This window comes from Cibotium barometz, chromosome 25, assembly GCF_041138505.1.
Source record: "Cibotium barometz isolate CiBa-2024 chromosome 25, ASM4113850v1, whole genome shotgun sequence".
Taxonomy (NCBI): domain Eukaryota; kingdom Viridiplantae; phylum Streptophyta; class Polypodiopsida; order Cyatheales; family Cibotiaceae; genus Cibotium; species Cibotium barometz.
In genome coordinates, this window is record NC_141070.1 from 42,150,906 (window position 1) to 42,178,059 (window position 27,154).

At 44.9% G+C, this 27,154-nt stretch overlaps 1 protein-coding gene across 1 annotated transcript in view; it reads left to right on the forward strand.

Moving 5' to 3' along the window:
• The first annotated feature begins 3,459 nt into the window (after positions 1–3,459).
• Positions 3,460–27,154, forward strand: part of LOC147624585 (uncharacterized) — a 55,827-nt gene continuing 32,132 nt past the window's right edge. Inside the window, exon 1 of the mRNA XM_086819602.1 lies at positions 3,460–3,684. Within this exon, the coding sequence (XP_086675728.1) occupies positions 3,486–3,684 (199 nt within the window). The 5' untranslated portion in view covers positions 3,460–3,485. The remainder of the gene's footprint in view (positions 3,685–27,154) is intronic.

Sequence of the window (27,154 nt, forward strand, 5' to 3'; positions counted from 1 at the left end):
CAACGGATACTCAAGAGTGGATTCTAGACAATGGTGCTTCCAGGCACATGACTCCTTTCCGTTCTGATTTACAGGATCTCTGTAGGTATTCTGGTCACATTCTTACTGGGCATCCACTATCCCAGTTCACAGTGAGGGCAGGATGGAGATAGTTCCCGATGGCAGAGGGGGGAAGCATTCCTCCCAGGCGTTGTATGTTCCGTCACTTGGTTTTCATCTGTTGTCAGTGCATCAAGTTTGCAAGACTGGCGTACCGGTGGAGTTTGATGAGCATTTTGTTGCTCTCCGGGACAAAGCAACAGGCCAGGTGGTTTGGGAAGGCGGAGTGGAGAATGGAGTTTACAAGCTTTCAGCACTCTCTCTCCCACGTCCTCAGGTTTGTGATGAGTGGCAGTCTGGTAATGGCCACTTAAGTGTGGATACGCTGCAGGTGCAGGCTTTTCGGGACCAGATGGTGGATAGCTTGCCAGTTGATGGCACAACAGTTGGCAAGAACTTTCAAGTACTGATGTTGGTAGTTCTTATGTTCGTTAGTTAGAGGAAACTGAACAAGTAACTTATGCTCTGATGTCTCATAGTATTCGGGACAAAGAAACTCCTGTAGATGATGATGTTCTTTCCACACGGGGACCTTTCGGAAAGCCAGGCAAGTGGCATTTGATTACTTGCAGAAGGAGGTGCATTCTCCAGGCTTTGTGGTTCCGGATTCAGAGGGGGTGGTTGACAGGTTTCAGAAGGCCTTGCATGGTCTTCAGCAAGTTTCCAAGACTAGGCTTTGCACCGTAATAGGTGTTGATCCTTGTGAGCAGCATGATGCCTCTTTGACTCAGAAGCAAAATGGTTCATTGATCTGGTTGATGGACACAAGATTGGACGGGAGCTTCTCATGGTTGCAGATGACTCTTTGGGAGACAGGATTGCGTATCCTGTGGTTTTTGCGACGTGCGAAGGATCATGGACTCTTTTACACAGGAGGGGGATTGATAGTCCGACTCCACGGTTGGAGTGACTCAGTTTGGGGAGGAGATCCGAACACGAGGAGATCTACTTCAGGCCCAGGAGCAGTAAGAGGCAGTCATCTTTTGCCTTGTCGATGACAAAGGCAGAGTACCGGGCTGCTTGTGATGCTGCTTCTGAGGATGCAGAGGTTGCATTGTAGGATTGGGCTTCCACTGGAGGAACCCATGGTCATCCAGAGGCACTTTGTTCATGAACAGATCGTTGGCTGATGACATCTTGCTAGAGTTCTGTTCAACGGAGGACAGTACGATGGACCTCTTCACGAAGTCGCTATCTCAGGATTTGCTCAGGCGGCACCCCAGCTCCGTGTGGTTGGTTTCATAGCCAGGAGCTGAGAGGGGGTGTTAGAAGTCATCTCCTATCTTTCTGTAGACACCAGGGCCTTTGTTGTGGGTGTGCCCGCCCTAGTAGGTGTTTGCTCATTTTTCGACACTCCCTGCATTTTTTTCCCATTTTTCCCTATTTTTCTGTGGCTTGGGTGGCAGCCTCGAGGTGGAAGGTGGACCTCTGAAGCTGGCCGACTGCATCTGACATGCTACTGCTGCTGCCTGCTGTTTGTGTTGCTTCAAGTCCATGACCCCCCCAGATGAGCTGGCCGACACCATGCTGTTGGCCGACTGTGCATTTCAGCAAGTGTTACGACCCCTGTGTTTTTCCCTCTGGACAACGAGGAGGTGGGCACGGGCATTGGCACACGATGCACAATGTTCATTTTTTCCCACCCACCCACCCTTTTCAGTTACACCCCCGCAATGGTAGATTTACTTTAGATGGCTGAGAAGGGTGTTGCCAGTTTTTTGTGGTTTTCTTTTTTCTGAGGTGTGGGTTGTTGTGGCAATAAAGATGGAGGTGCCATAAGGAGCAACAGCCCTGTGAGCTATGAGTTAATTTGTCATCACTGATAGCACATAGTTGCTACTCCGACTACGTCATTAACATGAACCGAACAACTAGGGGCTCTCTTTTCCCTTATATCTCTATTATTTGTGCTATTTTGATTACGGTTCTCTCAAAGATAAGCATGATATTATTACCTTGGATTTTTGAAGATGCATATTTGCTTCCTTTATTCGTATCTCTACTCAAAGAGATAAGCAATATTTTCTTGAGTATTTGTGGCATACGTAGACCAGAGTTTTCTAGTTCGAGAATGGGCGTATTTCACTCCACTTAGAATTATGTTATGTTTTGGAGCGCGTGGATCACAAAGGAAAAGGACCCTCCTTGTTTCATAGGCAATATTATAGTCCATGGACTTCGCTAATATAATGAGAAACTGCGGACATAGATACCCGTTTTGGAGACGTTGGTATTTTGTGCATCTACTTGCTTGCACACGAATTGAAGCCTAATGAAGAGTGGACTATTCTCGCTAACAAGCCAACCTCCTCATGTTGGCCTCTCTACATCACTTTATGCATTGGGGCGATAAAGCCTTTGGGTGCTTCATCAACCATTCAAATTACAGGGATGCTTCTATACACTCGTTCTAAGTTTCCATTTATTGTAATATTTTATTTGCGTAGTAGTTGCATTATGATATACTTTGAGTTAACTATTGCATCAGATTGCTTTCCATTTAATGACAAAGCAACCAGAATATTTCTTCTGGCCTGACATGAAACATGACATTGAAAAATTTGTATCTAAATGTATTGTTTGTCAAAGAATTAAACGCCATCGTGGTAAATCTTTTGGTCTTTTAATGGCCCTACCTATTCCCAAAGGTCCATGGGAAAAGATTTCAATGGACTTTATTACTGGTTTGTCGACTACGTCCTCTCATAAATGACATGATGTGGACCATAGTTGATTGATTTAGCAAGTAAGCATACTTTGTACCTTGTAAAAGAAGACCCTATCTGCCCCTCAAGCTACTAAGCTATTCATTAAGACTATCTTTCCTCACCATGGCTTTCCCAAAGTTATTCTTTCTGACCAAGATGGTTGCTTTTTGCAATCACTTTTAAGTTGCTTTATTCAAGAACTTAGGTCCTAAGAGATGGACTTTACATCTGCTTTTTATGCATAAAAGCAATCGCCATACTGAAGCTACCAACAACACCATTATGGATCTTCTTAGATCCTACACTATTGACCGACCCTCTAATTGGGATCAACATTTGGCTTTACTTCAATTTGCTTATAACAATACCCCCCATTCGGCTACTGGCCGAGGTTCCTTTGAAATTTTCTATGGCAAGAAACTTCTCATTCCTATCTCTACTATAATTAGTGATATTCCAGCTACTGACACTTTAGCTGACACTTTAGCTCATGACCATGCTACTATTTTAGCTAAAGTCATTGAATCTATTAAGCAAGCACAATTGAAATACATGCAGTGGGCGAGGCTGTGTGTAAAGGGGTCCTTGTCTTACTACTTAAATCCAACTTATAGCCTTTTAACCTTGTGGGCCATGGTCTAAAATTCGAATTCGCATTACCTAGCGTTTGCATCTGGCATGAGAGAGAGAGAGACAGAGAGAGACAGAGACACAGAGAGAGAGAGAGAGAGAGAGACAGACACAGACAGAGAGATATATATGGCGCACGAGGTGAGGCGGCAACTTTCTTGCATTTTGAGAAGCCGGCGTTCCTCTGTCTTAGCCGGGGTTGCAGCTACATCCTTTTCGGGTTCCGCAGCCCGCCATGAAAATATCGGTAGGAACATCTGCCCCCTATCGGTCTTTGCATTTCAATATTTTCAAATTTGCGTGCATCTAGACCTAATCTTATATGCCATAAGTCTTTATCCATGTAGGATGTATGCTTATCCATACAACGTGTATACCTTCTCCATGCTTCAGGAAAAGGAATCTTAGAAATAAGTTGATTCTTGATTATAAGATTAAGTATAAAAATAGGGCTAAGCCTTGAGCTAGTTTGAAGCACAGTATGTTACGTGCCTCATGCTAACCATAAGATTAGGCAACCTAAACTAGGGGTTAGGGCACCCAAGGACTAGGAAAAGCATGTTGTTTATGAGGGTCAAGGCTTATAAGTAATAATACCGTAAGTATAGCTTTTATTGGGAAAAGCTATATAAGTGAGGGTAGTGTGATGAGTGGGATAATTATGATGGTCAGTGCCTGGGCCATGAGTGATAACCGACTTCTATGAACAGTCTACCAATGGTCCTAGGGCACATCTAGGTGCTATGGAACACCTTGATTAGCTAATGTTGAAAGCCTTGGCCTTGTGATCAGGGATGTTCTAATGTACTAGATCTAAAGCTGAGTGGTGAGCTCAAGCCTATGGAACCTAATTTGGATTAACGTCACTTATGTCTCGTGTGTTTAGGGGATCTTGGAGAGGGTTTGGTTGCGACAAACCCCTAACGTTAAGGGAGCTAAACTCCTAACACTAAGGGAGCTGAGCTTGTATCTACGCAAAAATCTTGATGCATCGAAGTGTCTTCATACTAAGAAGAGGCCATCAAATCTCTTCGGTAAGAAGCACAACTCCTGCTTGGAGAAAGAAGGAAAGAAAGAGCCAAAAAAATCAAGAAGAAAAAGAAAGATAAAAAAAGTAACCAAGCCTGAGCGTCTCCAAACTGGTAATTAGACAACTAATTAATCCAAGAACTGCCCCAATGATGGGTGTTATCCTTCTATTTATAGGCCAAATTGTTAGGTCATGCACACCACACCACACAATATAAAATATGGACGTTGTGGAGGGTTTCTTGATGAAGATTTCATTATACTGCAATAAACATATTTGATAATAGCACTCGCAAGACCGAGGCAACCCCAAATGTTGAAGAAGTGGGTCACGTAATAACACTGGCAGGGCTCTCTTTTACTTGTGGTTCATTTGTTTTATTGTTACATTGTTTGGATACTATTGTACATGATTAAGTTATGGATCCAGATCTTCATGGCAAGAGGTGAAGCACCAAATGCACCATTGCGACATAATAATCGACTTAGCCTCGGTATTGTGATCCCAATCAAAATGAATTTGCCAGGAATTATTTTAGTCATTGATGATAATGTAATATATATGTGTGGTGCATGCACTTACAAAATGTACGCTTTGTAGGAGTGTCTCGTCATACAGCCTTGACAGTAGTCCTCGGCGTTCGGAGCGAACATCAAAGTGCTAGTTTCTCTACTGCTATAGAAGCCTCGACGCTAACACGTGTAATAATTAATTGTGGCCACATGTCAAAGGATTGTTAAGGTGTGTCTTTTATATCCTGTAATGAAAATTAATGTGTAACTCCAATAAGAAATCACAACCAATGAAATTCAAAGAAAATGAGCTAGTTTGGCTTCGCATAGAGAAAAGACGCTTAAAGAATATTGCCAAGTATCCTAAGATCAAGTTGGCTCCTAGATTTTATGGACCGTTCACAATTATCCAACAAATCAATGAAAATGCATTCCGCTTGGGCATTCCCACTCACTGGAAGATACATAACTCATTCCACATTAGTTTATTGAGACCCTTTAAAGACCCCACTCCTGTTAATCCTGTTATTGATGATCTACCTCTCCTTGAGGATGACTCTGAAGTTCTAGTACCTGAAGTATTATAGACCATGACCATACAACCACCCGTACTGGCACTGTGTATCATCGTTACTTGCTGAAGTATAAGAATCATTCTATTGAGGAATCATAGTGGGTTCTTGAAACATCGCGTACCCCACACTACCGACACGTGATTCTGGCATACCACTCACATTCACATTGATTCTTTTATGGACACCGATTCGCCGACTGAGGTAGTGTCATGTTAGAAGTCATCTCCTATCTGTATATTTACACCAGGGCCTCTGTTGTGGGTGTGCTCGTCCAATTTAGGTGTTTTCTCATTTTTTGCCACTTTTCATATTTTTTCATATTTTTTTCATATTTTTTTCCTATTTTTTCAGATGTGGGAGGCTGTCCTATGGTTGTTGGGTGATCCAGGTGATGGCCGAGTGTCCCTATTGCTCCCCGACTTTTCTTGTGTGCTGGCCGAGTGAGTGTAGCTAGCCGAGTGGAGTTGCAGCAGGTCGTGGATCTTTTTGAGTGCTATCGGCTGCTTTTCTACTAGCTGACTGGCTGATAGGGGCCATATAAAATGGCCCCTTGGCCCCCCACACTTTGTATTCTGATCTCAAGATTTTCTCGTGTATATAGCAGAGTTATATGCTTCGCTCTCTCCCTCTCTATTGCTGTGTTTTTTCTGCAGTGCACTTGCTCTAGTTTTTCAGATCTTGTCTTCATCTCCGCTGCATATTTTGACATGGTATCAGAGCTCTAGGCTCTTGGAAGATCTTGGTAACTGTGTGAGCAAGAGGGGGGCTATTTGTGTTGCTGATTGGAGGACTGTTTTGGGCCGTACGGGAAGAGGAGAAGCAAGAGGAAGGCAAGCTGATTTGTTGGACAACCACTTGTAGGTTTAGTTCTTCATTTTTTCCCACCCATCCACCCTTTCCAGTTACACCCCGGCAATGGTAGATTTACTTGAGATGGCTGAGAAGCACGTGAAGATCCCGACACTCTCCACGTTCCCAGTGGACCGTCAGTTGGATGGGAACAACTACGGCATATGGAAGGTAATGATGGAATTTGTTTTGGAGTCTTACGTCCTTGTTGATTTCATTGTTGTTGGGGCTCCATGGCCGGAGTTAGAGGAAGGGGAGTTACCCTCTATTCAGAAGGAACGTGAGGCACAGGCACAATTATGGGATCGTGTCAATGCGAGAGTCCGTTCTTTCATTTTCCTCAATCGCACACCACAGGTAATCAATCATAAGCATATGACGTTGGCCAGAGGTATATGGCAGCATTTGGCTTCTCTTTACAACAGGGTATCGCCCATGAAGAGGATCTCCTTGGGAGGTTCAGATGCGGGTGATGAATCCTGTAAAGTCGTCGACGATGCAGGAGCACATCAACAAGCTGTAGGCTCTTTAGCAGGAAGTTCTCCAGGCTGGGAAAGAGATATCATCGGAGGATATGGCCAGCGGAGATGATGACAAGATCTGGGAACACAAGAGCAAAACGCAATGTAGAAAATAACAGCACAAGAGAGAGAGAGATAGAGGTGTGTAACTCTGCTCTATATACACAAAAGAATCCCGGAATGATACAAATGTGACAAGGGGTTGGGGGCCATTTTATATGGCCCCCCAATAGCAGTCGGCGTGCTGTAGGGCAGCCGACAGGACCACAATCCCCACGACTTGCTGAAACCGGCTTTCAAAAATCTGACGGGTGGTGAAACAAACACTCGCACACAAAACACTTCATTACCCATGAGAACCTGGAAAAGGAAAACAAACAAGGGAGCTAGAATGCTCCTGCAAATAGTACAAGGACACCGATTGGCCCCAAAACGCAGTGGCGCCCCTTGCGGTATTTCTTTACTCGATCAAATAAGAGTACAAAGTACAACTTGTCGAATCCTTTACCAATAGGATCCCTTTTAGCTTTTCACCCAGGACTTTCCAAATAAGAACTCTCGTTACTACAGCGAAGCATTCCATAGAGAAAGCACACCTGTACGACACCTCCCTGCTTGAAAAGGTCTTTTCCATCTCAACTATGGATCTCACGAACCCTTTCCCAGACAGCAGTAGGGCTGTACCAAACCATCTGTCCTTCCTATAGTCGCAGCTTGCGTGTAACCTCGAGAAAACTAGAACCTGTTCACATGAATCCAGAGACATGCTTTTCACATGAAACCAAAGACCTGTATTTGATAAACCATAGACCTGTATCCATAAACCATAGGCTTGTATCCTCGATACCAAAGTCCTGTTTCTTCTCGAAAACCAATGACCTAGAAAGAGAAAGATGGAGGACGTGTCAAGCAATCCCTGAATACACATAAGTCCCAGACGAAGAGCAACACACATCTCTTCCAAGAACATCATCCTGTGCATCTTAACTTGATCCTCTTCATCCAAATCTCGTAAACAAAGCCTGCTTGTTGCAAAGAGAGAGAGAGAGAGACCCCTTGGCTGTTCGCCCCATGGTGCCTCCTTCAGCTCACCTTCTTCAAGAGAGATAGAGAGAGACCCACGATGACTGCTTCCACATATGCAGCCACCTGGCGTAGAGAGCCTCCCATCTGAAACTCGTTTGGCTGCCCAACTATCTGCAAAGAAATTCTTGCTTGACGCCTACCTAGCCGTAGCCCATTGCTGGTTGGCTATTGTGATATGCAGCGGAAGTCTTTGTATTGGTTGATCCTGTCACACAATATGCTCACACCGTCTTCTGTATCCTGAGTTTCGTGAGTTTAGCAATCCACTTTAATACTTCAAACTTTAAAGAGATAAGAGAGAGAGATATGAGAACTGTACACCAGATTGGGTCCCGAATAACCCACTGAAGGGCCCCCTATCCCGATAACGAGATAGTATTTGCTTTATTACTTTAGAGAGAATGACTTTGGACTGTAGATAAGCCAAACGCAAGATCTCGGAGGATCGGAGAGTGGCTGATCTGTACACTGCTGTAGAAACATCTCGATGACTTGATCTCGAGCCTATGCACTCTTCCCAAGGGCATGAGGAAGGGCTGCACACCTGAGGCTCAAAGAAGAAGAAGGTGGACTGTTCTACACTATGTTAGAATGCTGAAAACACATATGAATGCTGTGTTACCTTCACCAGATGACTGCTGAATGTGTGGATGATGCACAGAAGGCTGGACACTGATGCAAACAACAATTTCAGGGCTGGAAACTGCTGTAGACTGAACCTTCAGGGCTGGAATCTGCTGTGGACAGAAACGCTGGAGTGTTGAGGATGCTGGGGCTGCAGGAGCTGCTGCTGTACGGCTGTGCAAAAACGCAGAGAAAACTGCTGATTGCTGGGCAAAAACGCAGGTATATGCAGGCTGCAAACTGCTGATTTCTGGCGTTGGACTGAGCTGAAGGGGTATGCTGAATCTGGGCCTGAACTGAGGGTGAAACAGGGCTGAATGCAGGCGCCTAGGGCTGGGCTGAAGCTATGGTTCTCAAGGGCTGGAGAAGAAAGCTTATGGGCTCTAGGGCTGGATTAGTCTTGGGCTGAAAGCAAGAGAGAGGAGAGCTCTTAGCACAATGAAGACTGAATGAGGAAAAGGGGCTCTAGGCAAGCCTATTTATACTAACTGGAGGTTGGTCATTTAATAAAGTTAATATTTATAAATGCCCAATAATGCAAATAATGTTAAATAAATACTAATAAATATGGGAAAAATACCAGATAAATCCCAGTAAATTCCCTAAGGCTTTGGGGATGTTCTAAATGATGCACAGGCATATGAATGCATATTATGCAGGATGCAGAGTGCTTTCTGATGCAAACCCTAAGGCTTCTACTGACTCTACATGCATGAATGATTCTCTCCAAGTGGGTTAAGGGACTTGACTGACTGACTGACCCACTAAGGCTGAGGAATGACCTACGTAGCTCGTGCCTGACTTATCCTGGACTGAGGATGTACAATGGGGTCACGACGTACGACAATTATCATCCTATTGGGTTCTAAAACTGTACAACTGCTGCACTTCTGATGATGAGCCATCTTGTCACCATGCACTGAGTGCAGAGTGCATGTGACATTCCCTCCTGATTAGCTTGGCGGCAGGTTCATGGCTTCCAAGTAGTCCGCCAATAACTGGGGGTACTCCTGGAAGAATTCCTCGTCGAGCCATACGGCTTCGTGGGTGCCTCGATCTCGGAACTTCGTATAGAACTGACGAATCCGTCGACCGGAACCATGCTTCCATCGATGAAGAAGGATCTGTTCAGGCTCAATAACTTCTGCCTCGTCTACCACGTCTGGCTGCTGTTCGTCTGAAACATCAAACACTTCTGGACCAACATATGGTTTTAGCCAAGAAACATGGAAAACATCATGCATTGTCCAACTGGCAGGCAACTTTAACTTCATTGAGACATCACTTATCTTCTTAACCATTGGAAAAGGGCCAAAACTACGGAATGAAAGCTTGGGACAACGTTTGCCCACTTGTTTCAATCTCTGCTTCATGATACGCAAATAGACCCAATCCCCTTCCTTGAAGTGGACATCTCGTCTAGATTTATTTGCGTGTCTGCTATATGCTTCCTGAGCTTTGGTCAAGCGGTCCTTGACTGACTCAATAATCTCGGAAAATGCTTCCGTGGTTTTATTAGCCTCTAAAGATGGAGACACCATTCTCGTCAAAAGAGAAGAAAAACGGCGACCAAAGGCTGCTTCATATGGAGTCCGTCCGACACTGGATGAATGAGTGTCGTTCAAGATAGCTTGGACCAATGGAAGATAGTGCTCCCATTTGGACTGCTGGTCATGACAATATGACTTGAGGACATCAAAGGCCAACTGGTTATAAATTTCTGTTTGGCCATCTGTCTGGGGATGGAATGCACTAGACAACTGCAACTTAGTTCCAAAGTTTTCAAATAATGTCCTCCAGAAATGCGAGGTAAACTTGGAATCTCTGTCTGATGTTATGGTGCTAGGCAAACCACAAATTGGATACCAATTCTTGAGAAACAGACGAGCTACGTCCTCGGCTGTGGCCGTATGCTTGCATGGGATGAGCATGCAGAACTTACTAAAGCGATCCACAATGGTAAAACACTGAGTGTTACGGGATCCAGTGGATGCTGGTAGAGGCCCTACAAAGTCCATAGATATGTCGATAAAAGGTCCGTCGGGGATAGGCAAAGGTTGAAGTAAACCTGCCTTCTTTGTATGGGGAACCTTGACTTTTTGACAAATCTTACAGGCTTGTACATGTGCATAGACATCACGCCTCATCTTTGGCCAATAAAAGGACCGTTCTAATTTCTCGAGGGTATTGTTGATACCCCTATGTCCTCCAACTAAGGAGTCATGGGCATCGTGGAGAAGAGCGGAACGCTTTTCCCGAGTAACATAGAGACGGTTCTTGTAGAACAACCAACCGTTCTGTACTGAATAGTGGCCAGGCTCAGAAGTGAGGGCCAAACTATAATGAGTACCAAACTCAGGGGAGTCGACATATTGGTCTTTCATACTATCCAAGTCTTTCCCCGTGATTTCGAGAATGGTAGCTTCTTGGACTGCCTGGATGCTGGACTTTCGACTGAGAGCATCTGCTACTGGGTTATGCTTACCAGGGATGTATTCAATCATACCTCCAAACTGTTGGAAGATTTGACTCCACCTGGCCTGTCGATCACTCCACTGGGCACTTGGCATAGTTTGAAGCCACTTAAGTGCTTGGTGGTCTGTTTTCACTGTGAAAGCCTGTCCATAAAGAAAAGGCTTCCAATGTTTGAGCGCTGTGATCACACCCAAAAGCTCTTTGTCATATACCGAATAATTCTTTTCGGCGACATCCAACTTTCTGTTGTAATATGCCACGGGTCTATTGTTCTGCTGGAGGACTGCACCTATGGCTACATTGCTGGCATCGGTGATGACCTCGAAAGGTTCGTCCCATGATGCTAACTTTAATACAGGTGCTTCTGAGGCAGCTTTCTGGAGTGCACGGAATGCATCAAGTGCCTTACCTGTAACTGAGACTTTCTGCTTACGAGTCTTCACCCCCTTGAGCAAGTCGGTAAGAGGTGCTGCAAGGTTGGAAAACTGATGGACATGGGTACTATAGGCCTGATAAAGACCTACGAATGAACGGATTTCTTGGGCGGTCTTAGGAATATCCCAATCTAAGATATCCTGAACCTTTGATGGGTCCAGTCTAATCCCATCGGAACCGATGATGTAGCCCAAATACTGAACTTCTTTAACACCAAAGATAGACTTTTTGGCATTTATGTAGAGCTGATTATCTCGCAAAAGTTGCAAGACTTTCTCCACATCTTTCTCATGCTGCTCCGCAGTGGCTGAGAAGACTAGTATGTCATCAAGGAATATGAAAACACACTTCCCAATGTGGACTGCGAAAATCCTAGACATCATCTTATTGAACGTTGCTGGTGCATTTGTAAGCCCAAAAGGCATGACTACGAACTCGTAGTGACCACGCTCTGTCCTGAAAGCTGTTTTTGGAATGTCAGCTTCAAAAATGCGGACCTGATGGTAACCACTCTTGAGGTCGATCTTAGTGAAAAACTTAGCACCGTCTAAACGCTCCAAAATGTACTCTATCCTGGGCATAGGAAACTTATTCTTGATAGTGAGTTTGTTTAATGCCCTGTAGTCTACACAAAGGCGTGCAGACTTGTCCTTCTTTTGGACAAATAGGATAGGTGCAGCAAATGGGGAGGAAGAAGGCCGAATGAATCCGGCTCGGAGAAGCTGAGATAACTGCTTTTCCAACTCGCCCTCTAAAGTCTTGGAAAGACGATAGGGAAACTTGCTAGTAGGATCTGATCCAGGGACCAAATCAATGTGATGGTCCTCAAGGCGAGAGGGTGGGAGACTGGGTGGGAGATCGTCCCTAAGCATAATGTCCTGGTGTCTGGATAGGAGGTCTGCTAACTGAGGGACTGAAGATGTAAGGGATGCTACTAATGAGGGAGGGGCTGTTTGAGCACGAACATAAAGCAGTGCTCCTTCTGCTCCCTTGCGGATAGCTCGTCGGGCCTGGAGATGCGAAATCAATGGAATGCCAAGAATGCTTCTATCCCCCCGAATCATGACAGGCTCAGGAAAACCTTTACAAATAGTAAAAGTGTCTTGCCCCCAATTGGGAATAGGCTCATACTGACGGAACCACTGAATTCCTAAGATCATGTCACACCCTAACGAAGGTGAGACGATGAAATCTCGTTGAAATGAGGCCTTCTGAACTTCAAAGGCAAACTGCTGTGCCTTCTGGGAAATGTGGGTGCGAAGACCAGGTGTAAACCCGTCCACATCCAGATGATATGGGACTAAAGTGCAGTTCAATTTATAAGCCAACTGGGGAGAGATGGCGTCTTCAGAACTGCCCATATCGAAAAGGACTACAAACTGTCGGCCCTGGGCAGAGCCATAAGCTCGGATAAGGCTCTTTTGAGCAGCATCGCTCTCACCCTCCTGCTTAGCATCAAATACCACGGATGGCATAGGATGCATGGAAGGTAAAAGTTGAACTACATTTGAGGTAGTAGGCGGGGCTGGAGGAGCTGGGGAGGCTGTGGCAACTGTGGCAGAAGGAGCTTTGGCAGCTTGTGCCGCTTGCCATTTGTGGCAATCCTTCTTACCATGCCCTATAATATGACAGAAAAAACATCTATTTTCTGATTGGTACTTCTTTTGCTCCTCTGGAGGAAGATAACCTCCAGTAATGCCTGCTTTAGCCTTTTCATCAGGGGTTTTCTTAGGTTCTTTATCCTTCTTACCCCCTGAACTGGAGCTATTACTGCTGTCCTTCTTAGCATCTTTAGAAGATGCGTTACCTTTCCCTGTCTGTGCAGCTGATTGCTGTGTTGGGGTTTGGTACTGGACTGAGATGTCTGCTTGGGCTTGCCCCCGTTGAGCTTCATTTCTTCATTCTGAGCGAGAGTCAGAGCCCGGTCATATGTACTTGGTTCAAAGTTACGAACTGTGAACCGAATGTTGGAGTCCAATCCACGAATGAATTGCTCCATCTTGGCCTGCTCAGATAACCCTAACTGCTGTGCTAAAGTAATAACCTTACCGGAAAACTGAAGCACTGGGGAACCGTTCTGTCTGAGTCCATAGAACTCGTCTTTCAGACCGGTCATGTACTGGGGCGGGAGAAATCTGGTCTTCAGGTCATGGACAAAGATGTCCCAGTCAAAGGCTGTGACACCTGTGGCCTGGTCAGTATGAATACTAGACCAATGCTGCCACCAAGTGACTGCCTCACCAGTGAGATGGGGAGCCGCTAAGTGGACTTTGTCTTGAGGGTCTGTGATCCTAGCTAATGGAAAATGAGCATTAAATTGATGAACAAATTGATTAACTGAAGAATGATCACACTTACCATCATACTTGCTGAAATTCGGTTGTCTGCGAATGATGGTGGTTGATGCTGCTGCGGGCTGTTGGCTGGTGACACCTATGACTGGCGAGACTGAGGAGAGCTGCTGATACCTCAAGTGTATGGCCTCCTTTTCCCGTTGGTGTTCGAGTAACATACGTTCTCGATCAAGCTCACGTTGGTGTTCCCGAGCGGTGAGGTCAGCCGGTCTTCGTCGATCCTGCGTTGGGCTTCCTCATAGTCCCGTCTTTCTTCTTTTTCTCTTCTCCTTCGGACCTCGTCCTCTCTCCTTTGTTGTTCCATTTGAAAGAAGAGGGAGATGTAGTCGGGTGCTGCTGGAGGTGTAGAAGGACGTGCTGCTGCTGCCTCCAAGAGTTGGAGACGCTCCATGAGTAGCTGGTTCTGAGCTCTAAGAAGAGCTATGGTGTTTGCTGTAGGCGGAAGAACAAGGTCTCCTTCGGGGGAGACGTCTTCCGGCTGATGAGTACTCTCTCCTGTAGACATGATGCTGAAGTCGGTGGTCGTGCCGGAACACAATCTAACCATCCGAGGATGCCCCCACGCTAGGATACGGTGTGTGTGGACTATCTGAATCTGATACCAATGTGATATGCAGCGGAAGTCTTTGTATTGGTTGATCCTGTCACACAATATGCTCACACCGTCTTCTGTATCCCGAGTTTCGTGAGTTTAGCAATCCACTTTAATACTTCAAACTTTAAAGAGATGAGAGAGAGAGATATGAGAACTGTACACCAGATTGGGTCCCGAATAACCCATTGAAGGGCCCCCTATCCCGATAACGAGATAGTATTTGCTTTATTACTTTAGAGAGAATGACTTTGGACTGTAGATAAGCCAAACGCAAGATCTCGGAGGATCGGAGAGTGGCTGATCTGTACACTGCTGTAGAAACATCTCGATGACTTGATCTCGAGCCTATGCACTCTTCCCAAGGGCATGAGGAAGGGCTGCACACCTGAGGCTCAAAGAAGAAGAAGGTGGACTGTTCTACACTATGTTAGAATGCTGAAAACACATATGAATGCTGTGTTACCTTCACCAGATGACTGCTGAATGTGTGGATGATGCACAGAAGGCTGGACACTGATGCAAACAACAATTTCAGGGCTGGAAACTGCTGTAGACTGAACCTTCAGGGCTGGAATCTGCTGTGGACAGAAACGCTGGAGTGTTGAGGATGCTGGGGCTGCAGGAGCTGCTGCTGTACGGCTGTGCAAAAACGCAGAGAAAACTGCTGATTGCTGGGCAAAAACGCAGGTATATGCAGGCTGCAAACTGCTGATTTCTGGCGTTGGACTGAGCTGAAGGGGTATGCTGAATCTGGGCCTGAACTGAGGGTGAAACAGGGCTGAATGCAGGCGCCTAGGGCTGGGCTGAAGCTATGGTTCTCAAGGGCTGGAGAAGAAAGCTTATGGGCTCTAGGGCTGGATTAGTCTTGGGCTGAAAGCAAGAGAGAGGAGAGCTCTTAGCACAATGAAGACTGAATGAGGAAAAGGGGCTCTAGGCAAGCCTATTTATACTAACTGGAGGTTGGTCATTTAATAAAGTTAATATTTATAAATGCCCAATAATGCAAATAATGTTAAATAAATACTAATAAATATGGGAAAAATACCAGATAAATCCCAGTAAATTCCCTAAGGCTTTGGGGATGTTCTAAATGATGCACAGGCATATGAATGCATATTATGCAGGATGCAGAGTGCTTTCTGATGCAAACCCTAAGGCTTCTACTGACTCTACATGCATGAATGATTCTCTCCAAGTGGGTTAAGGGACTTGACTGACTGACTGACCCACTAAGGCTGAGGAATGACCTACGTAGCTGGACTGAGGATGTACAATGGGGTCACGGCGTACGACAATTATCATCCTATTGGGTTCTAAAACTGTACAACTGCTGCACTTCTGATGATGAGCCATCTTGTCACAAAAGCCGGAGTTTTCATGACTGCTGCTGAGGAATCTTCACCCTTCTCGGTCTTCCGCTTGGGACACTGTCTCCAATAGTGGCCTTTCTCGCCACAATCATTACAGGTCCTCTCTGCCTTCAGTTTCTCATGGTTTGAGTCGGATTTCTTCTCAGAAGACTTCTCCGGTGAAGCCTTCCCTTTGCCCTTGTTATTACGGCCTTTCCACCGTTGGCCAGTTAAGGTCTCCGAACCTCCGCCCTGTGGAGGGTTCGTGAATTTTTCCTCCTGGTCCAAGACCATGGGCACAAGCTCCTCCCATGTGATGGTGCTGAGCCTACCATTGGTAATCAAAGACGAGTAAAATGCTGAGTACTGAGAGGGCAAGTGTGACAGCAATGTTATGGCCATGTCCTCTGACAATATCTCCTTCCCAGCATGAAGAACTTCCTGTTGCTGCTCTGCTGAAGAGCCTGCAGCTTGTTAATATGCTCCCGCATCGTCGACAACTTTGCAGGGCTCATAACCCACATCTGTACTTCCAAGGAAATCCTCTTCATAGGCGATACCCTGTTGTAAAGAGAGGCCAAATGCTGCCATATACCTCTTGCCAGCGTCATATGCTTTACATGATTTGATTACCTGTGGTGTGCAGTTGAGAAAGATAAACGAACGGACTCTGGCGTTGACACGATCCCACATCTGTGCCTGTGCCTCCCAGTCCCTTCGGATTGATGGTAACTCCCCTTCCTCTACTTCCGGCCGTGGAACCCCAACAACGACGAAATCAGCGAGGTCGTAAGACTCCAGAACAGATTCCATCATAACCTTCCATATGCCGTAGTCGTTCTCGTCCAACTGACGGTCCACCGGGAACGTGGGGAGTGTCAGGATCTTCACATACCTCTCGGCCATCTCTAATAGATCTGCCATTGCGGGGATGTACTCTGAAAAAAGGGTGGGTGGGTGGGAACAAAGAAGAACTTGCACCTGCAAGTGGCTGTCCAGCAAATCAGCCCGCCGTCCCCTTGCTTCTCCTCTTCCCAAACAGTCCCGAACAGTCCACCAATCAGCAACACAACAGTCCCCCTCTTGCTCACACAAATCCCAAGAACTATCTAGAGCCTAGGCTCTGATACCATGTCAGAATACGCAGCGGAGATGATGACCAAATCTGGGAACACGAGCAAAACGCAATGCAGAAAATAACAGCACAAGAGAGAGAGAGATAGAGGCGTGTAACTCTGCTCTATATACACAAAAGAATCCCGGAATGATACAAATGTGACAAGGGGGCTGGGGGCCATTTAATATGGCCCCCCAATAGCAGTCGGCCTGCTGTATAGGGCAACCGAACAGGACCACAATCCCCACAACTTGCTGAAATGCACAGTCGGCTAGGAGCATGGTGTCGGCCAGCTCCTCTGGGGGGTTGTGGACCTGAAGCAACGCAAATAGCCAGCAGCAGCATGTCAGATGTAGTCGGCCAGCTTCAGAGGTCCACCTTCCACCACGGGGCTACCACCCAAGCCACAGAAAAATAGGAAAAAATGGGGAAAAAATACGGGGAGTGAGGAAAAATGAGAAAACACCTACTAGGGCGGGCACACCCACAACAAAGGCCCAGGTGTCTACAGAAAGACAGGAGATGACTTCTAACAATAACGTTGTTGTCACATTTGGCCTCTCAGTACTCAGCATTTCACTCTTTGTTGATTACCAGTGGTAGGCTCAGCACCATCACATGGGAGGAGCTTGTGCCCATGGTCTTTGACTAGGAGGAAAAATTCACGAACCCTCCTTAGGGCGGAGGTTCGGAGCCCTTAACTGGCCAACAGTCGAAAGGCCGTAATAACAAGGGCAAAGGGAAGGCTTCACCGGAGAAGTCTTCTGAGAAGAAATCCGACTCAGACCATGAGAAACTGAAGGCACAGAGAACTTGTAATGATTGTGGCGAGAAAGGCCACTATTGGAGACAATGTCCCAAGCGGAGCACCGAGAAGGGTGCAGAATCCTCAGCAGCAATCGTGAAGACTCCAGCTTTTGTGCATTTGGAGGTTAAGGACACTGATGTTTCATTTTCTTCATGCAGGGAGGAGGTTGGAGGACTCTCGGCTATGGATACTCGGGAGTGGATTCTAGACAGTGGTGCTTCCAGGCACATGACTCCTTCGTGTTCGGCTTACAGGATCTTTGCAGGTATTCTGGTCACATCCTTATTAGGGATACATCCACTATCCCAGTTCACAGTGAGGGCAGGTTGGAGATAGTTCCCGATGGCAGAGGGGGGAAGCATTCCTCCCACGTGTTATATGTTACATCACTTGGTTTTAATCTGTTGTCAGTGCATCAGGTTTGCAAGACTGGCATACGGGTGGAGTTTGATGAGCATTCGGGACAAAGCAACAGACCAGGTAGTTTGGGAAGGCGGAGTGGAGAATGGAGTTCACAAACTTTTAGCACTCTATCTCCCAGGTCCTCAGTTTTGTGATGAGTGGCAGTCTGGTAATGGCCACTTAAGTGTGGATACGCTGTAGGTGCAGGCTTTCCCGGACCAGATGGTGGATGACTTGCCAGATGATGGTAGCAATTGGCATGAACTTTCTAGTACAGATGCTGGTAGTTCTTGTGTTCGTTAGTCAGAGGAAACTTTACATGTAACCTATGCTCTGATGTCTCGTAGTTTTCGGGACAAAGAAACTCTTGTAGATGAGGAAGTTCTTTCCACGGGGACCTATTGGAAGGCCAGGTAGGTGGCAGTTGATTAATTGCAGGAGGAGGTGGATGTTGCACATACTCTAGGCTTTGTGGTTCCGGATTCACAGGAGGTGGTTTACAGGTTTCCGAAGGCCTTGAGTGGTCTTCAGCAGGTTTCCAGGAATTGGCATTCCAATGTAACAGTTGTTGATCCTTGTGAGAGCAGAATGATGCCTCCTTGACTTGGAAGCAGAATGGTTCATTGATTTGGTTGATGCATACCAGATTGGACGGGAGCTTCCTGATGAGGTTGTTGAGCTCATGTTTGTAGAGGACTCTTTGGGAAGCAGGATTGCGTATCTTGTGGTGTCTGCAGCATGCGAAGGATCTTGGACTCTTTTTCTCTTTTTTTTTGGGGGGGGGGGGGGGGGGGGGTTTGCTTGCGATAAACGTTTCGCCGTTTTGTTGTGTTTTGTTTTAAACTTTGTGCCTTCTGTGCGGCGTGCCTGCGTCTGGACTCTAGAGGCCGTACGACCTCAACCTTCCGTATGTATTTTTACCAATGGTACGTATTTTTACGTACCTTAAATTTTTTCCCCGTACCAAACAACGTACAGTACGTACGGATCCGTACAGTACATAACGTTTGGTACCACTTTTGGGGTGAGATTTGTGATTGGCCAGAACCGCACCTCGTCCCACTAGCTGAGAGTGGAGATTGCCATTTTTCTTATAAAAGTGTTACTTTCACCAATATTGATTTTTATGCATAAAGTGATGCATAAAAGAATTTTTTTTTATTATAAAAGTGTGATTTTCATTAGATTTAAATTCTATGCATAGAAATATGCATATTGGATATTTTTTATTATAAAACTATGATTTTCATTAGAGTTAAATTCCATGCATAGAAAGATGCATATTGGATATTTTTCTATTATAAAAGTGTGATTTTCATTAGATTTAAATTCTATGCATAGAAAGATACATATTGGATATTTTTCTATTATAAAAGTGTGATTTTCATTAGATTTAAATTCTATGCATAGAAAGATGCATATTGGATATTTTTTTATTATAAAAGTGTGATTTTCATTACATTAAACTTCTATGCATAAATAGATGCATAAAAGGATTTTCTTTTATATAAAAGTGTTATTTCAATTGAAGTTGGATTTTATGCATAAAAAGAGGCATAAAGAATTTTTATATCAAAACTAAAGTTCTCTTTGATTTTATGTTTGATTTCCATGAATAATCGATAAATGAATAAGTAAATACACTGAGCTCTGTACACACAGGGAGTCCTTAGTGAGATCCAGATCAGCTGTACTTGCTGGAGGACCAGCACAGAGAGCTCTCACCGACTTATTCCATACCAGCACTCCGAGGGCCGATCCACCCATCATACCCGGACCACAGGCTAGTGCAGGAGCTCGGCTAAGAGGTGTGACACTCAACAGAGCCACTCAGTTATGCAAAGCTTGATGCCCCAGACCCCATGGCCCTTGCCCACGGCCACGCCACCACAAGAAGATCCGGGCCATCATCTCCCATCATCGCAAGACCTTCTCGCGCTAGCTCAATTTTACCACCTTGAGCACCATGTCACAGCGGCCCATGAGGGATGTATTAGGGCGATATGAGAGCTCTCTGCTCATGTACCTAGATCAGATTTTATAGTTCTAGATTTTTGTTATCTTTCTTTATTACTATTTTGTACCCAAGATGATGTACCTCATGGATATGATGTAACCTTTTGGTCTCATAGGTCATTTTGGCCTTTTGAAGACGTTAATACAACTTTCTTTCTTTCTCTCTCTCTCTCTCTCTCTCTCTCTCTCTCTCTCTCTCTCTTTCTCTCTCTCTCTCCTCCATGGATACGTACCATCCACCCTAGCTCCATAGCTTAGGTTATCTTACATACACCATGTAAGTTAACATAGTATCAGAGCCTTGTTACACGATCCTGTGTAAACCCTAATGTCATCATCTCCGCCATTTCGAGCAGGAGCCGTTGTGCAGCACCTTTGTAACTACCGCCATTGCCTCTTCCAACGTTGCTCCTACCTAGCACTGCCTTGGGTTGCTCTCAGCGAGTGTCGCCTAGCGTTGCCCTACACTGCCCTTTGTAGCAGCTGCCCTAGCTGCTGTTTGTCCTACAGTTGCCATCATTGGTAGTCTCATTTGCTTTTCATCTGTTGCCTGAGAGCTGTCGTCACCTTTCACCTGTGTCTATAGCAATTTGCGACTTTGCCTCTGCCTGACCTACTACTCACTGGTAGTGACGTGCAGCCGACACCAATGTGCTCGTTGCTCATCACAGTCATTGCCCACATCAATGTCCAGAGCAGCCACGTGGACTTGCATTGTGCTACGACAACAAAAATTAGGGTTTTTCAAAAACATAGTAAAATTCATCAAATTAGAGCTTGTGCATACACTACTTTTTGGGACTTTTCAAAAATGAGTCCTTTGCATCAAATTAAGGCTTCAACAATATCAAAAGTTTGGGCCTTTTCCAAATTGGAGCCTCTTGCTTCAAATTGAAGCCATTCCGGGCCCTTAGCCGTGGCCCTTGAGCCTAAAATGATTGCCCAAGTGTTAATTGCTTGTCAACGCCGTCAAAAAAGGGCAAATCTTCACCGACACTCCACTAGCTTCGAGAAGCGTTATTAACTTATTGTGCTAGTAGTGTGTTGACTCATTCTTATGAGTGGATAAGGTAAGTGTGCCATGTGGCATACACTTCTTAGTGTGATATTTATATGGGTCAAAAGATAAGGCTGCAAGGCTACAAAAGCATTGTACTTGATGAGTGAAGATCACTTCTATCACATCAATAGAATCTATCATTGAGTCGTGTAACATTTCTCTCCTTGAGCATTCTCTGTGTCTCTGTGTGTGTGTGTGTCTCTCTCTCTCTCTCTCTCTTTTCCATGGATACCTACCATCCACCCTAGCTCCTTAGCTTAGGTTATCTGTACATACACCATTTAAGTTAATACAGAGGTCGTGTATGGGTTGGAAGGACCTGTTTTGGGACATCCAGATATGTGTACCATAGGGTGGACATAAAGGCCTTGGGCAGTTTTGAGCAGTTTTGACAAGTGCAATTTACATTGACCAGATCTTGACTTCGGTTGACCAAACATGGTTTTTTTTTTGTTGTTTTGGACCAATTTTGACCAGATTTGCATTGACAATTGTGTGACTTACATTGACCAGCCTTTGTCTTGGATTCACCTGACATGACTCTTTTTTATTATATTTGACATTTTGACCACCCTGAGCAGTTTTGACTAGAGTTGACCAACATTGACAAGTTTGCGACTCACATTGACTAGCCTTTGACTTGGATTGACCAACTTTGGAAGAGGGTTCAATGTTTGATTGATATTTGATTAGCAAGGACTCGCTCATATTGAGCCTAAGGGTTTATTTTAAAGGTAAAAAATGTTGGAAATTGGGTGGGGTTCCAAGTGCCGAGAGTTCACCCATCCCAATCGTGTTCACGCCAATGCGCGCTTAACTGGAGGTTTCATCCAAACTTCAATACCTTAAGGCAATGGAGGACCTCCGGTCTCTCCATTTTGTGAAAATATTCTAGTGCTACGCTTTGGCACCACTTTTCTCAACAGCCCCTCTCCTTGGTGCCAACTTGGCCACTATTTCTTAGCTCAGAGGTCGAAGTTTGTCCAGTTTTCATGGCTCAAAGGCTCAACTTGGCTTCTCTAGTGGCTCAAAGGTTACACTTCAACCCATGGCTCTAATAATGTGGTGGAAATTGGGTGGGGGCTAAGTCCTGGGAGATCACCCATCTGAGTTGTGTTCACTCCAATGCGTCCGAGCCATGAGCTGAGCTAACTAGATGGACGTACCGACCAATCTCTACCTCGTGATGTCCCATACCGCCACGAAGCTACCCTCGCGGGCCTTGAGACTGCTGCCGGCCTCGGCTGCATGAAGTAGGTGCACGTCTGCACTAGATCCAGGCTCCAGACCATAGAGCTCTCACAAATCATGCGAGACTCAGACTCTATATGACTAATGACTAACCTTGGCCACCCTTTTATAGGCTCTTGGCCGGTCATCGGGCGTCCACACTTGGGCGCCCGCCCGTCCATACTTGGGTGCCCGCTCGTTAGTCTATCCCTAACTTAGCTCGCCAATCAGCCTGCCTAGCTCCAAGCTTCCACAAACCTCGAAGCTAGTCTTGTGTGCGTGTAGCACACGGTAGATACACACTGTGCACATGACATACTCCCCTTCTTCTAAGAGCTCACTCCTGAGCTCACTAAGAAGCCAGGGTCATCTCTCTGAAGAGTAGTCAATGTCTCCCATGTAGCGTCCTCCTCAACACGATCCTTCCACTTGATCTTGTATTCCGTGATAAGCGTATTACGCAATCTTCTTTTACGAAATCCAAGAATCTTTTCAGGTTCGTGTGGAACAAATGTCATGTCCTCGACATCTATGATTTCTTGAGGAGTAACTAACTGGTCTTTTCCTCCCAGTACTTCCTTAAGTCTACTGACATGAAATACATGATGAACTTTCACATGAGAAGGCAAATCCAATTCATATGCAACTGAACCAATCTGTTGTGTAATACATGGTCCACAGTATCTAGGGGATAATTTCGAAGATCGACCTGTCCATAAAGTCTCGGAATCTTTCGGAACTCGCAAATATACCATCGTTCCTTCAGAGAATTCTCTGGGTGAACGATGTCTATTAGAATAAAATCTGTCTCGATTTTGAGCACTTCTTATAGATTCCTTCGCAACTTGTAACATTTCTTGCATATCTTGCAAAAAATTACGTGCTGCATCATGTTGAAGTCCTGAGAAACCTACTGTAACAGGTGATCTAGGTTGAAAACCATACATAAGCATGAAAGGACTAAAACTTGTACTCGTATCCTTAGTAGTGTTATATGCAAATTCTAACATAGAAAGGTAATCCTCCCATGAACTTTGTCTTTTGGATACATATGCCCGAAGCATATCCTCCAAAATCTGATTCACTCTTTCAGTCTGGCCATCAGATTGAGGATGATCTGAGGAACTCAAATTCAAAGTTGTTTCCAACTTCTCAAAAACAGTTTCCAAAAATCACTCGTAAACTTAGAGTCCCTATCACTGACTATGTCCTGCGGGCGGTAACCCGTACAATCTAAACAATTGCTCGATAAACTGCCTTGCTAATTGCGTAGCTGTAATAGTCTTCCGGGTCGGTAAAAATCTAGTCATTTTTGTCAAGTGATCTACCACAACCCAAATAGAATCGTGGCCTTGATGTGTTCTTGGCAATCCGGTAATAAAATCCATGGAAATACTTTCCCATTTATTACTTGGAATTTGCAAAGGATGCAACAACCCAGCCTGTCTAAAGCGTTTAGCTTTATTAGCTTGACAAACTTGACACTTGAGAACATAATCTTCTACATGCCCTTTCATCTTTGGCCAATAAAAAGTGTGTTTCACTAACGATAGTGTCCCATGTACCCCAAGATGTCCAGCAGAAGGCACTCCTTAAGAATCTTGGACCTAATGTCCGGGATCTATGGTACACAAATTTTGTCATTACGGAATAGTAAACCATTCCGAATCATCCACTGGCCTCTTGCAGCTGAATGGTAGGCTGTTCAGTCATCGAGTCTTGGTCAATCAATGAGCTCCCGTCCTGGATCTTCTGCCAAAATTGACCAAAATAACTATGAGCCCTGTAAAAGTCCTCTCAATGACTGAAATAAGTCAGTAGAAATCTCGGTGAACGACAAAGTATTCACCTCTCTAATTCGACTAAGCGCATCTGCAACACTATTCATGGACCCTTTCCGATAATGAATCTCAAAATCAAAATCTCGCATTAACTCAGCCCAACGAGCTTTCCTTCCTCTCAAATCATCCGCATCACACACATACTTGATTGACTGATGATCAGTCAATACCACAAACTTGGAGCCATATAAATAATGTCTCCAAACCTTGAGAGCGTGAATCACAGCATAAAGCTCCTTCTCAAGGGTTGGCCAACGAGATTGAGTGTCGTCTAGCTTTTTACTTTCAAAAGCAACAGGTCTATCATCTTGAAATAAAGCAGTCCCGATTGGCATAGTCACTGGTATCAGTTTCAAGAACATAAGGCCGACTAGGATCAAGTAATGCCAAGATAGGTGCTTCCTTGACTTTATCTTTCAAAAGTCTGAAGGCCATATCCAAATCGTTATTCCAAGTGATAGGCTGATTTGACTTACGTCCACGACCTTTCAACAAGTCAGTCATCAGTAGTGTGAGCTGAGAGTACTCCCGCACAGATTTCCGAAGAAAAACAACAAAACCGAGAAAAGAACGAAGTTGTTTCACTGTTCTTGGTATAGGCCAGTCCAGAACCTTCTGAACTCGATCATAGTCAATGATCAATCTATCTCTAGTGATCTTGTGTCCCAAGTAAATGATGTCTGTCATAAAAAACTCACATTTACTTAATTTAGCATATAGTCGATTCTGTCTTAAAATAGATAAGACAATCGTGAGGTGTCTAACATGATTCTCAAGAATACGACTATATATCAAAATATCATCCAGGAACACAACCATAAATTTTTCCAAATGTTCACGAAAAAGATCGTTCATCATTTGCTGGAAAGTGGCTGGAGCATTGGTTAACCCAAAAGGTAATACGAGAAACTCGTAATGGCCATACCTGGTCCGAAAGGCGGTTCTTTCGACATGCCTTTCATGAATACGTATCTGGTGATAGCCAGTACGTAAATCTATCTTCGTGAAATATTTCGCTCCTACTAATCGGTCAATCAGGTCATCTGATCTAGGGAGAGGATAACGGTTCTTAATTGTCAGCTTGTTCAATCTCTTGTAATCTATACACATTCTCCAGGTGTTGTCCTTCTTTCTCCTAAGCAACACAGGTGCACCCCAAGGTGATTTACTTGGACGGATCTGACCCATCCTCAATAATCTTCGAGTTGTTTAGCCAACTCATCTTTCTCAGCTTGGCTCAACCTGTAAGGTGGAATACTGACAGGATGAGCACCAGGGATCAAGTCAATACGATGATCTACTGCCCTTTCAGGTGGTAAACCCGATGGCAGTTCCTTAGGAAATACATCTTGAAACGAATCAAGTATCTTCTGTAATTCTTTGCTTTCAAATACACTTAATTCATTGACATCTATGGAAGGTATGAGAAATGAAGAAAGTGGAATCAATACACAATGGAAAGCGGTATACAAAGAAGAATCCATTATATTTCCAAAATCAACTGTATTTACAAGAGGTCCCTGAGAGGGATGTTATACAATCACCTAAAATACTATACTGGGTGTTCCTATGCTGAAAAGAAAAAATATGACTAGACCAATCTATCTGGACTTGAAGAGTCTTAAACCACTCAATCCCTAATAACAAGTCTACATGTTCTAGGTGTATAATATAGCATTCCAGAGTATCTTTGTAGTCCTGAATCTGGATTAGTAGCATCTCCACCTTTCGATCCCATACTTGTCTTTCCGCAGGTAGGTGTACCTCATAGGTATGATCGCTGGGTATCGTATCAAGACCCAATTTCGGCACAAGTTTGTAGTTAACAAAGTTGTGTGAGCTGCCAGGGTCTAGAAGAATGTGGATTCTATGGCCATTCACTTCTCCATAAACTCAGAGAAGATCATGCAAGCCAAAAACTTTAGAGTTGAACAGACAATCAGAACATGTACTAGGGCGAGAAAGTACAGTAATAACTGACGTATCTGTCAAAGACAACTGATTAGCTGCCTTTGGCTTGGGTCCTGCGTTGGTCTTTGCACCCTTTTGCTTCGGACACTCGTTACGCATGTGTCCTTTTTCTTCGCAGATGAAACAACGTCCCTCCTTCTTGAGCTTCAAAGCCTTAAGGAGTCGTTTCTTCTTCGATGGTGTCGAACTTGAACTCTTTGAAGGTTGGTCCGAAGACTCTCCTTCAGTCGTGTTAGCCATTGGTGCGGAGAACTTCCTTTTGTGCTTGTTTTCCTACTCGGTAACGGGTTTAGAATTGGAAGAGACCATTGTATCATCATAGATACGAGCTGAATGAATGGCTTTGTCCAAAGTTTTGCATTTGTTATTTTTAACCTGTAAACGGTATGAGTCTGATAAACCGGCTACGAAGAACCCCAAAAGAGTAGTGGGATCCATCTTTGTAGCTTTCATCTGCAAGTCCCTAAACTTCTGGAGGTAGACCTCATAAGTGAGGTGCTGCGAGGTCATGGTCAAAGCTGTAAACCGGGCAACAACATCATAATCATCCTCTTTCTTGAGGAATTCCTTTTTTTTTTCCCTCGGAAAAACGATCCTTCTATTAGTTAATGAGAAAACGCCATAAGGCTACAAAGCTCACCTCGCAAGGAGGGATAAAAAACACAGTGAACACCTGAGCTCCACCCCCGTGGTTGGCCGCTCTCTGGGGGGGGCTACCTAGTAGTACATGTGGGAGGTGAGAAAAGCCAAACTGGAGGCCTATAGTGCCAAGTGACATCCTCGCCCCTCGCGGTGAGGAAAGGGCCAGGTTGCCAAGTGCGGAGGAAAGCCTTGCGGCGCCCTCTCATGCGATCCGAGTCGCCCTGG